The following is a 13266-nucleotide window of genomic DNA, read 5'->3' on the forward strand; positions in this document are numbered from 1 at the left end:
GAGAAGGAGAAGGAATACAAAGTGAAAAATCAATCGCCCTCCGTCTGTAGCTCCATGGCCTCATGAGGATAGTCATGAGAAAGGTCAGGGATCATCCCAGAACTACACGGGAGGAGCTTGTTAATGATCTCAAGGCAGTTAATAATAATAATAAAGGGGTCGACCGATTGTGAAGTTGACACATTTCGTGATATTCTGCTTTATACAGTAAATTCTGTTTTTTTGACTGGATTTAGTCTATTTTCTGCATCGCGGAAATCACAGGGCTCTATTATATTGAGGTATTTTGCAACTTCAGTGCAGTAATGTATTGCTTCTTCAGCAAAGTCTGCTGCTGCCTCAACTTTGAGAGACAACTGATGATCAGTGAAGCAGCTCCAGTCTGCAAGAGCTTTCGGTGTGAGAGTGCAAAACTTTCAGTGCCTTCAGCTTTCCGCGTTGATCCGCCGGACTCTGACTTCCAACAACTCAGATGGGCGGGGACATTAGTCTAGTCTACAGAGCGGTGAGTTCGACAGATGTGGCTGCGTTAGAGCCAAATATAGCGCATTTCAAAATAAAATTATTTTATCGGCAAATCGGTTTTGAAAATGACCGATACCGATAACCATAAAAATGCTTAATATCGGCGCCGATAATCGGTCGACCCCTAACTCAAAGTGCTTTACATGGAAGGGGGAATCTCCTCAACCACCACTAATGTGCAGCTCCACCTGGATGATGCGACACACCACACACACACACACACACCACACACACACACACCAGCTTACTGGTGGAGAGGAGACAGTGATGAAGCCAATCAGTATATGTAGATGATTAGGAGGCCATGATGGACAGAGGCCAATGGGCAAATTTGGGACCACAGTCACCAAGCAAACCATTGGTAACACACTACGCCGCGATGGATTGAAATCCTTCAGCCCCCGCAAGGTCCCCCGCTCAAGAAGGCACATGTTCAAGCCCATCTGAAGTTTGCCAATCAACATCTAATGATTCAAAGAAGGCTTGGGAGAAAGTGCTGTGGACAGGTGAGACCAACATTTTTAATTCTTTGGCATCAACTCAACTCGCCGTGTTTGGAGGGAGAGAAATGCTGACTATGACCCCAAGAACACCATCCCTACAGTCAAGCACGGCGGTGGAAACATCATGCTTTTGGGCGGTTTTTCTGGTAAAGGTACAGGACGACTTTATTGAGGGGCCGATGCACCGTAAAATCTTAAACAAGAACCTCCTTCATTCAGCCAGAACACTGAAGATGGGTCGAGGATGGGTCTGTGCTTGCCGACTGTGATGAAGCGAGTGCCACTGGAAAAACGGTAACTGGGGTCCATGAGGATGAAAACAAGTGATGCTTACTCGCAGAGCACTCTCGTGCAAGGTGTAATTTATTTACAGTGCCAATAAGAGAGACAGTCCACAGTGAAGTATATATCCAGGTGCACACAAAAACCTAAAAAGTACCAAAAATAAATAAATACAAAATAAAGGGGAAAACTCTCCAAACCGTATCCACAGTACACAAAGGTTTGCTTGAGGCGCCGCAGTTGCAGTCAACAAGTCCTGATTGTGAGTCTGGCCTCGCTTTTATAGGGAGAGTAGACTCAAACACCCATTGACAGGTAATATATTTAAGCTCTTACCCGTTTATGATATATATGAGCAGAGCAGAGCATGAGCATGAGCAGAGTCCAAAAGCATAGCCCGAAACTTGTCTTTCTAAAAGAGTGCCTGATCCTCACTGTTTTCATCTGGGATTGGGTCAGGAATCGACTGAATAATCTCATCAACCCTCTGCTGGTAGATGCTGGAACACCATCATGAGTTCTTCATTGACTGTAAATGCGATAAAGGAAATGTTTAATGTAAAATGTTTGTGTTTAAAATCTGCAAAATAAAGAGAAATAGGACTATCACATATGCAAAACATCAAATGTTGTCTTTTAGATGATTTAACTGAGAGAGTTACTCGGGAGAATAGAGAAAGCTCAGATATAAGACTCTGAAATGGACTTCAAGTGTAGCATTCAGTGTGATTTCCAGATGATGGAGATTTTGCAGATGCATTTGAACACATTCAGAGAATAGCTCTGTTCTCAGAATAGGTTAAACGCTGATAAAGCAGATTTGAGGAAGTGTTCAGTGTCTGCTTCCCGGACAATGTTAGGAAGACTGTTCCAAAGTTTTGGTGCTAAATAGGAAAAGGATCTCCCGCCAGCAGTCGATTTAGATATTCTAGGTATTATCAACTGGCCAGAGTTTTGAGATCGCAATAGACGTGAAGGACTATAATGCGTTAAGAGCTCGCTCAAGTACTGCGGAGCTAAACCATTTAGTGCTTTGTAAGTAATCAGCAATATTTTAAAATTTATATGATGTTTAATAGGGAGCCAATGCAGTGTTTACAGAACCGGGCTAATATGGTCATATTTCCTGGTTCTGGTAAGAACTCTAGCGGCTGCGTTTTGGACCAGCTGTAGTTTGTTTATTAAGCGTGCAGGGCAACCACCCAGTAGAGCATTACAATAATCTAGCCTTGAGCTCATGAACGCATGAACTAATTGTTGCGCATTTGTCAGTGAGAGCATATGACGTAATTTAGATATATTTTTAAGATGCAGTTTTACAGATACTAGACATGTGACTTTCAAATGAAAGATTGGTATCAAAGAGCACACCCAGGTTCCTAACCGACGACGAGGACTCGAGTTTTTTGTCCAATAATTAGAATCTCAGTTTTTTCAGAATTTAGTAGTAGGAAATTACTAGTCATTTAGTTTTGTATATCAGCTATGCATACGGTTAATTTTGTGGATTGGTAAGTTTCGTCAGGGTGTGAAGATATTTCTTCACACCCTGACGAAACTTACCAATCCACAAAATTAACCGTGCATGCTACCATTAGGAGATATCATTAGGAAACATGGAGTTAGCTTTCACTGTTATGCCGATGATACTCAGCTCTATATTTAGAGCTGAGTATCATCGGCATAACAGTGAAAGCTAACTCCATGTTTCCTAATGATATCTCCTAATGGTAGCATGTACAGAGTGAACAGCAACGGTCCTAGTACTGAGCCTTGTGGTACGCCATACTGAACTTGTGATCGATAAGACATCTCTTCATTTACTGCTACAAACTGATAACGGTCAGTTAAGTATGATTTAAACCATGCTAGTGCAATTCCACTAATGCCAACATAATTTTCGAGTCTATTTAAAAGAAGGTTGTGGTCAATCGTGTCAAATGCAGCGTAACACTAATAGAGAGATACAACCACGATCGGATAAGAGCAAATCATTTGTGATGAGAGATGTCTCAGTACTATGGTACGGTCTAAATCCGGACTGAAAATTCTTTCTAAAAAGGAACATAGTTGTGAAGATACTGCCTTTTCTAGTATCTTTGACGGAAAAAAATTGGATATAGGCAACAAATCAATTTTGGGCATCAAAACCTGCAGTGTAAACGAGATTCCATCGTTTCAGCATCATCGTGTGCATAAGGTACGAGGTCAGTGTAATGGTCATCTCACCTCGCTCGACGTTTGGACTTAGTTGGTAAAGTCTGACTAGTTTATTGTCTGTTTGAATCGAAACATTAACTTTACGTCAGAACTATGAGGGTAAATTTCCGCTTACAAACATGAATATTTGTTCTCAAATTCTAATCTACAAGCTCTCGAATTTTGCTACTCTTTTACCTTCATAGAAGAATTAATTTAAATCGTGAATTCTAACTATGAAACTTTCCAGCTAACAAGAGCAAGTTTAGTTACGTCTGTTTTTACAGGAATGGAAGAGACGACAACTTTTAAATCATGATTTTTCGTGCTCTTTATTGTCACATGTGAAAAAAAAGAAAGAAATAACTGACATTTCGTAACATATAGACACTGCAAAGTAAAACTTCTGAATATTTGATGACAATATAATGCAAGCAGACACTGATGTAATTCTCAGACGGACGTCTCTCTGTAGAAGAAACAGCTGATATACAAGCTGAAGCAAGAGGATCATTTCAGCATGAGCTTCTGCATGAAGATGAAGGTTTTCAGACAGAAATCCAGCGGATAATCTCTATCTTTACTGTAGCTGTGATGATATAGATGAGATTCTGTGCTCTGGCTGACGACAGACCAGATGATGATTCACAATAAATCTCATTCATATTCACAGGACATTCAACAAATATCTGCTCGTTCACACACAAGTATACAATTCCTCCAAACACCACATTTCCTGATACGATCCCAGATAGCAACATTGTTTCGGCCCAGATCCGGCCCACATCTGGCACTTGTGTGGGTCAAGGTCCAGTTCTGGTTTATTTCTTTGCTCTGGCTGACATGTGGCATTGCTATGGCCTGCTTGTGGCCCAGATCTGGCAAACAGGAGCGGTCCGCCCTAGGGCCGTCCTTCCACGCAGCATGTGGGCCAGATCTGTGCTGAAACAATGTTGCTATCTGGGATGAGCTCATGATCTGTATCATTAATGTGTATTTGTGAAGGTCTTGTTCTCGTTCACAGAGGCGTAAAGTTCATCCTGCGGTTCTTCTCTTCCTCTGATGGCAGCATAAGTCACTGTATCATCATGATCCTGAAAGAACAGCACAGATTCTGTCCATCAATGTTTGAACCACAGCGATTATTATTACCATTATTAGAGCATGAGCTTCATTTATCTGAGAGTCAGTGATGATGGACAGTGATGAAGAACAAGGGAATGTGCTGGTATCTACTCACATTGAGCGCTTTTACTGGCTTTGTATTGAAAGAAGTGACCTCAGAATAAGTCACATCATCTGTCTGCTCCTAAACATCAATGCAAACGTACAGAGAGTCAAGTTTAACACACAGAACACACACATCTCTGACTATAATATGTAGAATAACACAAAAGCTTTTAAATCACATTATTGAACAGACAGTGAGCGTAATGTTGGATGATTTAGTGACTCACATCGGCTCTTGCAGGAGGAGTGGACATGTTGATCGTCTCATACGTCCCTTTATGTTCATTCTCATCTTTGACCTTCAGAACAAACAGTTAAACTGCATGAATGACACTTTATTGAGCTTTAAAGACATTAATCAAATCTAAATCACTGCATTACTGAACTCACCGCAGCGTCGCCAGTCCCTCTTTTATCATCTGAAAACAAGTGCCTCGAATATGAGTATTTATGGACAATCAGATTTTGTTGAAGCATTAAAATGAATAATGAAAATGATTGTTGACTTGATATCTCGTTGAGATTGACATTACAGGATTTCTCAGCTGGAATAAACTTCTGTTTGAGAATTTCATATAATCCACATGTTTCTGTGATTCTTACAGTCTGAACATGATGTGTTTGTTTGCTCATCTGAACTGTTTTTAATTGTTATAAAGGAGTAAATGTGAAAACTCACCAGCTCTTTTTCTGCAGATCATCCAGAGAAGAGCAAGAAGGAGAACAGCGACTGCAGCGACAGAAATCCCTATGACTGAAGAAGAGATCGAGCTCAGAGTCAGAGACGGACAGGGCAGATTCAGGACAATTATAGACTATAGACTGTGATTATGTACCTTGTGTGTTTGTAACTGAATGATGAGAGTTTGTGTCTGGTGTTGTTGTATCTGCTTGATCTGAAAAGGAGGATTAGGGACAATTATAGACAAAGACAAAAGCCATCGGCACTGAATGAGATTTCAAACGATTCTGATCTTCCTCTGACTGATGCCCTGTGATTTATTTACTGTTTATTGCTCTTCTCTCAAGAAACAAAAGGAAAAGGTCAACTCAACTCTTACACGCTGATTATTTATATAATGTGGTAGAGTGTCTATATGGTAATTCATTCATATTTTCTATAGAATTATGTTAGACAAAGCTGTTCTGTGAATAACATCATCAATGCCTTAAAAGCATCAGCATCATCATGAACCTTGTGTAGAAGGACTCACTGCGGTCAATATCTAGTTATATTTGAACTATACGGACAATTGTAGACACAGACAAAAGACTGTGATTATGTCGAATGATCCTGAGAGTTTGTGTCTGGTGTTGTTGTATCAGCTTGAGCTGTAAATGATGGATGTTAGTTGAGATGCTTTATAATAATATCCCGGATGAGGAGGACACGAGGTGAGGCGTAGCAAACCTAGCAACGTAAACTTTATTTGACCAAACTAAAGAGAGTAATCCAACATGAGAATCCACACAGCAAAATCCCCAGATTTCATTTAAAGGTCCAGTGTGTGATTTTTGGCGACATCTGGCGGTTCGGTTGCGAGTTTACACTAAGGGCTCAGCCCACCGCTCACCCCTCCCTTTCGAAGAAGCTACGGTGGCTAAAACGGGACAAATATCGTCGTCTGAGACAGCAGAGAATAGCCAGAGTAAGCCAAGTTCCCTTTCGTAGTCACTCCGAGTTACGTCGGATGACGGAGAATGGGGGTTTCGCCAGAAAGCCTATCATCTTCGAGTATTAAAAAACGAGCCTATGGCAATGAAATGCCATGGGTCTGCGGAATTTGCATAATGTATCTCCGCCCCACCGCGTGGGTATTTAACCCTCTGGGGTCCAAGGTGTTTTTGGGGTCCTTGAGATGTTTTGACTGACATTTGTGCTTTTTTCAGTTGCTTATAAACATATTACTGGCAAAGGTGTAATTACACTCTATTTAGCACACACAGGGCTAACATAATGTGTTATCAACATGTATGTACATGTTTGTATTTTTGAGAGAATATTGTTTATGCGTGGTTATTGAAAAAACTAAAACTTAAAGTTTCTGAAATAAGGTCACAAAACACATACTAAATATGTGTCCACAAGACTTTTGACTAATGAATGTTGTCGCCTAGAGTTTTTTCTTCAAAATGATCTGAAAATCATCCTGCCTTATCATTCACATAAAACAATAGATTGGTTTAAATTTAAAAATGACACTTTTTGTTTGGAAAGGCAATATGCGCAGGGGTGTGACCTGCTGTGATTCACACCTGAGAAGACAATGGGCCCGCATAATGAGCGCATAATGGGGCTGCATACTAATGACCCTTTCATTCAGGTGTGTCACTGAGCCACTAGAATGCAATGACAATATATATATATATATATATATATTAGTGCTGGGCAAGTTAACGCGTTATTATCGCGTTAACGCATTTATCCTGTGCTCGACCACTTCACCTCACTCTAGGCTGATTTATACTTCTGCGTCGGACCTACGCCGGAGCCTCTACGCTATAGACTACACGTTGGTTTTCATTTATATATCTGCGTCGTTGTCCGCGTTGACGCGGAATTACACATGCAGAGGGAGAGTGTGAAACCCGGGGAGCGGTTCTAGCAATCACAGCGCTTGCGGTACGCGTAGAATTGACGTTACGTTTTTGGAGAGATGCACGTCAGGGTACGCGCGCTACACAGCTACGGCGTGAGTTCGACGCAGAAGTATAAATTGGGCTTTACCTCTGTTTAATGTAATCTTACGTGGGAAACCATGGCATGCCATGACCAAACCTAAGCTGCTATCAGAGAAGTAACGTTGGTCGACTTATATCTGTAGTAGTGATCATGACCCTTTGACTACATAGACTGTTTCTGCTGCTCCCTGATACAAGATAGCTGTTCAGAAAAAAACAAACAAGAAAACTGGACTCGTTTTAACAGAAGCTAGATCAAAGGTAAAGCCCTGGCAGTGGCAAATAGCTTTGTTTAAATATTTGATTTGATTACATTAATGTTTAAGTTGAGATTTACAAGAAATATTTTATTGATACTGTGTAAAGGGAATACTGCTGGTATAAAAGCACCTTATTTGTTTAAAGTTTTTCCAAACCACATGTTATTGCACTTTTGTAGCAGTACATTTAAATCAAAAGTGCGCAATACACTACTTTAGAATTCATTATTCAATTTTGCGCGTAACAATGCGATTAATCGCGATTAATCGCAAGAAAATCATGCGATTAATCGCGATTAAATTTTTGAATCGTTGCCCAGCACTAATATATATATATGCCTATATAATACAAAATTGGTTCACAGTTCCAATTATTTATTTATTTTTCAAATTGTGCTTGCAAATTGTATAATATCAAATGTAAAAATTTCTAGTAATTGTGCAGTTAATTATCATACTGTTTTTACAGAAAGTTTGGGAATGTATCCCAAATGTGTCACTAATAAAACTCAATACAAATAATTTAAAGTGGAGACTTATATTGAGCTTTTAAGATTTACCTAAGATTTATTTATATGTAGCCTACATATATTTTTGTTATTTTAATAAAAAGGTTACAATTACAACAACAATTAAAATTTTAACTATATTTCAAATGTAATCTTTCTTTGTATTATATACTAAAGTATACATTTTATCATACATATTTCACAGTTGCGGATTAATTAGTTTGAATATAGCCTACAATCGAACAAACACTATAATAACATCTTAGCAACAAGCTTATTTGATGTGGCAGTATTTTACAGTAAAAACGACATCTTGTCTTTCATATGTAACATATCGTTTTTATGATTAGGACATATAAATGTTAATTTGCAGTTTAATACGTTGCTTATACAAAAATATTTTATTTCAACATATTTCAGTCGATTTTTACTCATCTCAGTATTGGAAGAGAGTTAGGTAAAAGCTGTTCATTCATTCACACACAAAAACGCGATTCAAACAGTCTTTTTGTTTACAGACACTATTCCATATCGCGATTAGCACAAAGCACTTGAAAATAAAGAATGTACCTATTTCCTCGGCTGGATCCGTTGCTCCTCCAAATGAAACTACCTGTAGCCTACTTCTGAGGTAATTTTTCCAGGATTATTATTAAGATAGTACTATTATTCCTCACAGCGTCGTAAATATGAGTCTCTTTCGGTGGGTTATCCAGCTGATGTGGGCGTGGATCGCCTCAGAGCATTTGTGTTTGAATAGAGCGTGCGCTCCGTGGGCGTGGTCAAATTAACTTTAATGAGCTGAGAAAACGACTATCATCTCTCTCTTTTCGTACAGATTACATTAAATGAGAAAAATAGTTTTTTATATAAATTACTTCATTTAAAAGAAGATAATTCAGGCTTCATGCCTGTGTGCCTGTATACCTGTTTGACTGAGTATTTGCAGAGTTACAGTTCATTTTTCGGACGCGTTTCAGAATGGACTTCACTGACAGAGAGAACGCAGAACGCGCATCATGTTTATTTTTCTTTATTAGGCGAAAAGCACAACACTTTGTTTTTATTGTGAGGTTCCACAAAAAAAATACAAACTTAACAGGATCGAATGATGTACAACACTTATATGTAAGATCAAAATTAACAGAGTAATTTGAGTCTCTTTTGCACTGATAAGGAAAAAAGTGAGCTGGTATCGCCGGCGAGACCGCCGAGCCCAGAGGGTTAAGGAGAGACACCTGCAACAGCAGATCATGTTTTCGCTTCGGAGCCAAGAGCATCTCTTCACTCCACAAGCCAAATCCTGAGTTTTCTCAGTGACTACATCTCTTCGAGACGAGCGAACTCTCCGGTGTTGGTGTGACGGCGGTATCCAGCGAGTTTCACATTGCCTGCGAGCTGAGCAGTGGTCTGCCAGTCTGTGTGTTCTCCCTGGTCGCTTCAACATCCGCAGAGTTTTTCCTCTCACTAAAGAGCTGCACGCGGCACGTCTTTTTAAAGACGCGTCTTTCTAAAGACGATCTGCCCGTGTTTTTCTGAGTGTGGTATTCTGATAGATTCAGCTGATGGGCGCGAGCGCTGTTTTGAGTGTTTGGGCTTTGATCGCGCTCAGACAGCGCTCGTGGGTGTGTCACGTTCTCTCACTGGGATCGTGACCATCGCAATGTAACGGTCGAGACTCGATGAGCTCAATGAGTGAGAGTCCCCTCATCCACACCCCGATCTATTTTTCTCCACGTGAGATAATACTTCGGCTGGTGGCCAGGGTGACCTAAGACGGCAGGTTTGGAACTAAACCGACGAAAAATTCCTCGGTCCACACCCCGTCTTTCACATTGCAAACCTGCGTGGTCCCAGGTGAGGCTCATTCGGTCCCCCGGCTGATGAAATCATGTATCACCGCATCACAAGGTGAGCTGGAGTCCTCTAGAGATGATGGCTCGTCTGTGCTGCCGTCCTCAGATGTGCTAGCATAACGAGTTTGATCCAGAGTGCACAGCTATGCTTCCCGGGCTGCCGCGAGTATCGGGCTTGTGTGGAACCTTCTGCCATGTCCCGAGCACTTAAGGCTGTTGATTGGTTTTTGGGGGTGGCGAACCCAAATCCTTTCTACCCGGACGTGCATGAAGAGATCATGAGATCGTGGAAGTCTCCTTGACTTTTCGCGACTGCTCAGTGGCCTCTTCCGCCTTCTCTGCCCTTGTAGAGGCCGCGGCCTAGGGTGCATTGGGGTTCCCCCTGTGGAGTGTTCTGTGGCAACACTTATGTGTCCCCACAGCACCTCCACCTGGCGTGGCGACTCTTAAGCACCCCTCCAATGCCTGTAGGTTCTTGTCTACTCCGGTGGCGGGGACCTACAGAGCTGCGGGGCAGGCTGCCACCTCACTGCGTGTTATTGCCATCCTCCTGGGTGTTCAATGACATGCACGAGGGTAGGGCTGATTCAGGGCTCATCCTTGAGCTGCCTGCCGTCACCTACCTTGCTCTCCGAGCGACGTAGGTGACTGCACGCTCCCTGATTCAGGTGATGTCCACATAGGTGGTCAGACACCTGGTTGATGTGCGCGAGGCTGAGTGATTTCGTTTCCTCAACTCCCCCATATCCCAGGCTGGCCTCTTCAGCGGCGCGGTCGAGGACTCTGCCCAACAGTTCTCGGCCGCCCAGAAGTGGACTGTGGCTAATTTGTCTGACCCCGCGGCTTTGCTGCCTCCAGCTGCCGGCTCAGACGCCTCAGTCTGCTTGCTGCCGAATGCGCCCTCCTGCGACTTCCGCCCCCTCCCGCCCGGCCCCCAGCAGCACCGGGCAGCGCCGTGGAGGTGGTCGCAGGAAGGCGCCCCTGCCCGTACCGGTCCCGCAGCCCCGCCAAGGCCAGGCTTGCGGCGCTCCCGTTACGGGCAGCTCAGATGTGGGTTGCAGTTTTTCAGGGAGTGGTTGCAGGGCCACTCCTTCCCCCGGTGGAGGGCTGGGGGAGAATCTTTCTAAACCAAAGAGCTGCATCCCATCTCTGGGACCTCAGAGGGCCGGACGACAGTACACGACGCTCCCGGGCCTTGCCGCTCTCGTCCCCCTCTGTCTCTGAGGGCGCGGATGACAGTGTGTGCCGTCTCCGGACCACACCACTCTCGTCCCCCTCTGTCGCCAGACCCCTGGCAGAGCAGACCCCCGTGGAACGCTGGTCCTTCCCTCGTCTTCTCTGTCAGGACGCGGAGCATGACCGTGCCCCCGCACCGGGACGCTATGCCACCCACGCCTGGGCCGGTCACTCCGCTTTGCTGCCCCTCCTGGGGGACGTCTGTCGTTGGGATGTTTCCGCTGGTTCAATTCTTGGGAGCTTGGTTAGAGCTTCCCTACCTGTCCCGCTGGGTCGCCCGAACTATCAGGCTCGGCTATGCGATCCAATTCGCACGGTCTCCTCCCCGCTTGAGGGGAGTCCGTTTACTTTGGTCGGTGGCAATGCCCCGATCATGAGAGCGGAGGTTGCCACCCTGCTGGCGAAGGGTCCAATCGAGACTGTCCCTCCAGCCGAAATGAGGTCAGGGTTTTACAGCCCGTACTTCATTGTCCCCAAGAAGACCGGTGGGTTACGGCCAATCCTGGATCTGCGCGTCTTGAGCCGCTCTCTTCACAGGATGCCGTTCAAGATGCTCACGGCCAAACGCATTTTCGAATGCGTGCAGCCGCAGGATTGGTTTGCAGCGATAGACCTGAAGGAGGCCTACTTTCATGTCTCCATTTTACCTCGACACAGACTGTTTCTTCGGTTTGCTTTCGAGGGGCAGGCATACCAGTACGCGGTTCTCCCATTCGGGTTGGCTCTGTCTCCTCGAGTCTTTACGAAGGTTGTCGAGGCAGCCCTTGTTCCCCTACGCAAACACGGGGTTCGCATCCTGAATTATCTCGACGACTGGCTAATATTAGCTCACTCTCGAGATCAGGTTTGCGAACACAGAGACCTAGTGCTCCGGCACCTAGCCCGGCTGGGCCTTCGGGTCAACTGGGAGAAGAGCAAACTTTGCCCCGTGCAGAGGATCTCTTTTCTCGGTATGGAGATAGACTCGGTCGCCATGTCCGCTCAGCTTACGAGCGAGCGCACACACTCACTGCTGACTTGTCTTCGACAGTTCGAGGGCAAGAGTGCGGTCCCACTGAAACTTTTTCAGAGGCTCCTGGGGCATATGGCATCCGCAGCCGCGGCAACGCCACTCGGATTGCTTCATATGAGACCGCTTCAGCTGTGGCTTCACGATCGGGTCCCGAGGTGGGCATGGCATCGCGGTATGCTCAGAGTTCCAATAACTCCGACCTGCCGTCAGTCCTTCACCCCGTGGCGGAACCTCAGCTTTCTACGGGCCGGAGTTCCCCTAGAACGAGTTTCCAGGCATGTTGTTGTCTCCATAGATGCCTCTGCCACGGGCTAGGGCGCCATGTTCAATGGACATGCAGCCGCGGGCTCCTGGACAGGACCCCAGCGCCTCATGCATGTCAATTGCCTCGAGTTGCTGGCAGTACGCCTTGCCCTGCACCGCTTCCACGCGCTGCTCCAGGGTCAACACGTACTTGTCCGTTCGGAAAATACCGCGACAGTAGCGTACATCAACCATCATGGTGGTCTACGCTCTCGCCGTATGTCGCAACTCGCACGCCAACTCCTCTTATGGAGTCAGAAGCACCTGAGGTCCCTTCGTGCTATTTACATTCCAGGAGAGCGGAACCTTGCAGCCGACGAGCTGTCACGGCTCCGGCCAACCTCTGGCGAATGGCGACTCCATCCCCAGTCGGTCCAGCTGATATGGGACCAGTTCGGGGACGCACAGATATATCTGTTTGCCTCCCACGACTCATCCCATTCCACCCTGTATTACTCCCTGTCCGAGGGCACGCTCGGCACGGATGCACTGGCGCACAGCTGGCCGCAGGGCCTACGCAAATATGCGTTTCCCCCAGTGAGCCTTCTCGCACGTACTCTGTGCAAGATCAAGGAGGACGAGGAGCAGGTCATATTGGTCGCCCCATACTGGCCCACCAAGACCTGGTTCTCCAAACTGGTACTCCTCGCGACAGCACCTCCTTGGCCA

At 44.9% G+C, this 13266-nt stretch overlaps 2 protein-coding genes across 4 annotated transcripts in view; both read right to left on the reverse strand.

Moving 5' to 3' along the window:
• LOC130105977 (uncharacterized protein DDB_G0271670-like) overlaps positions 1-13266 on the reverse strand; it is a 174826-nt gene that overhangs the window by 152285 nt on the left and 9275 nt on the right. The window lies entirely within an intron of this gene.
• LOC130105983 (uncharacterized) overlaps positions 1-13266 on the reverse strand; it is a 257444-nt gene that overhangs the window by 62703 nt on the left and 181475 nt on the right. Inside the window, exon 5 of one of the 3 annotated variants that reach the window (XM_056272185.1) lies at positions 5359-5493. The exons of the other annotated variants lie outside the window; for them this stretch is intronic. Within the exon in view, the coding sequence (XP_056128160.1) occupies positions 5384-5493 (110 nt within the window). The 3' untranslated portion in view covers positions 5359-5383. Of the gene's footprint in view, positions 1-5358; positions 5494-13266 lie in introns of those variants that run through there. 3 annotated transcript variants of the gene reach the window in all.

Source organism: Rhinichthys klamathensis, unplaced genomic scaffold (assembly GCF_029890125.1).
Source record: "Rhinichthys klamathensis goyatoka isolate OS25496 unplaced genomic scaffold, OSU_Roscu_1.1 h1tg000331l_1, whole genome shotgun sequence".
NCBI lineage: Eukaryota > Metazoa > Chordata > Actinopteri > Cypriniformes > Leuciscidae > Rhinichthys > Rhinichthys klamathensis.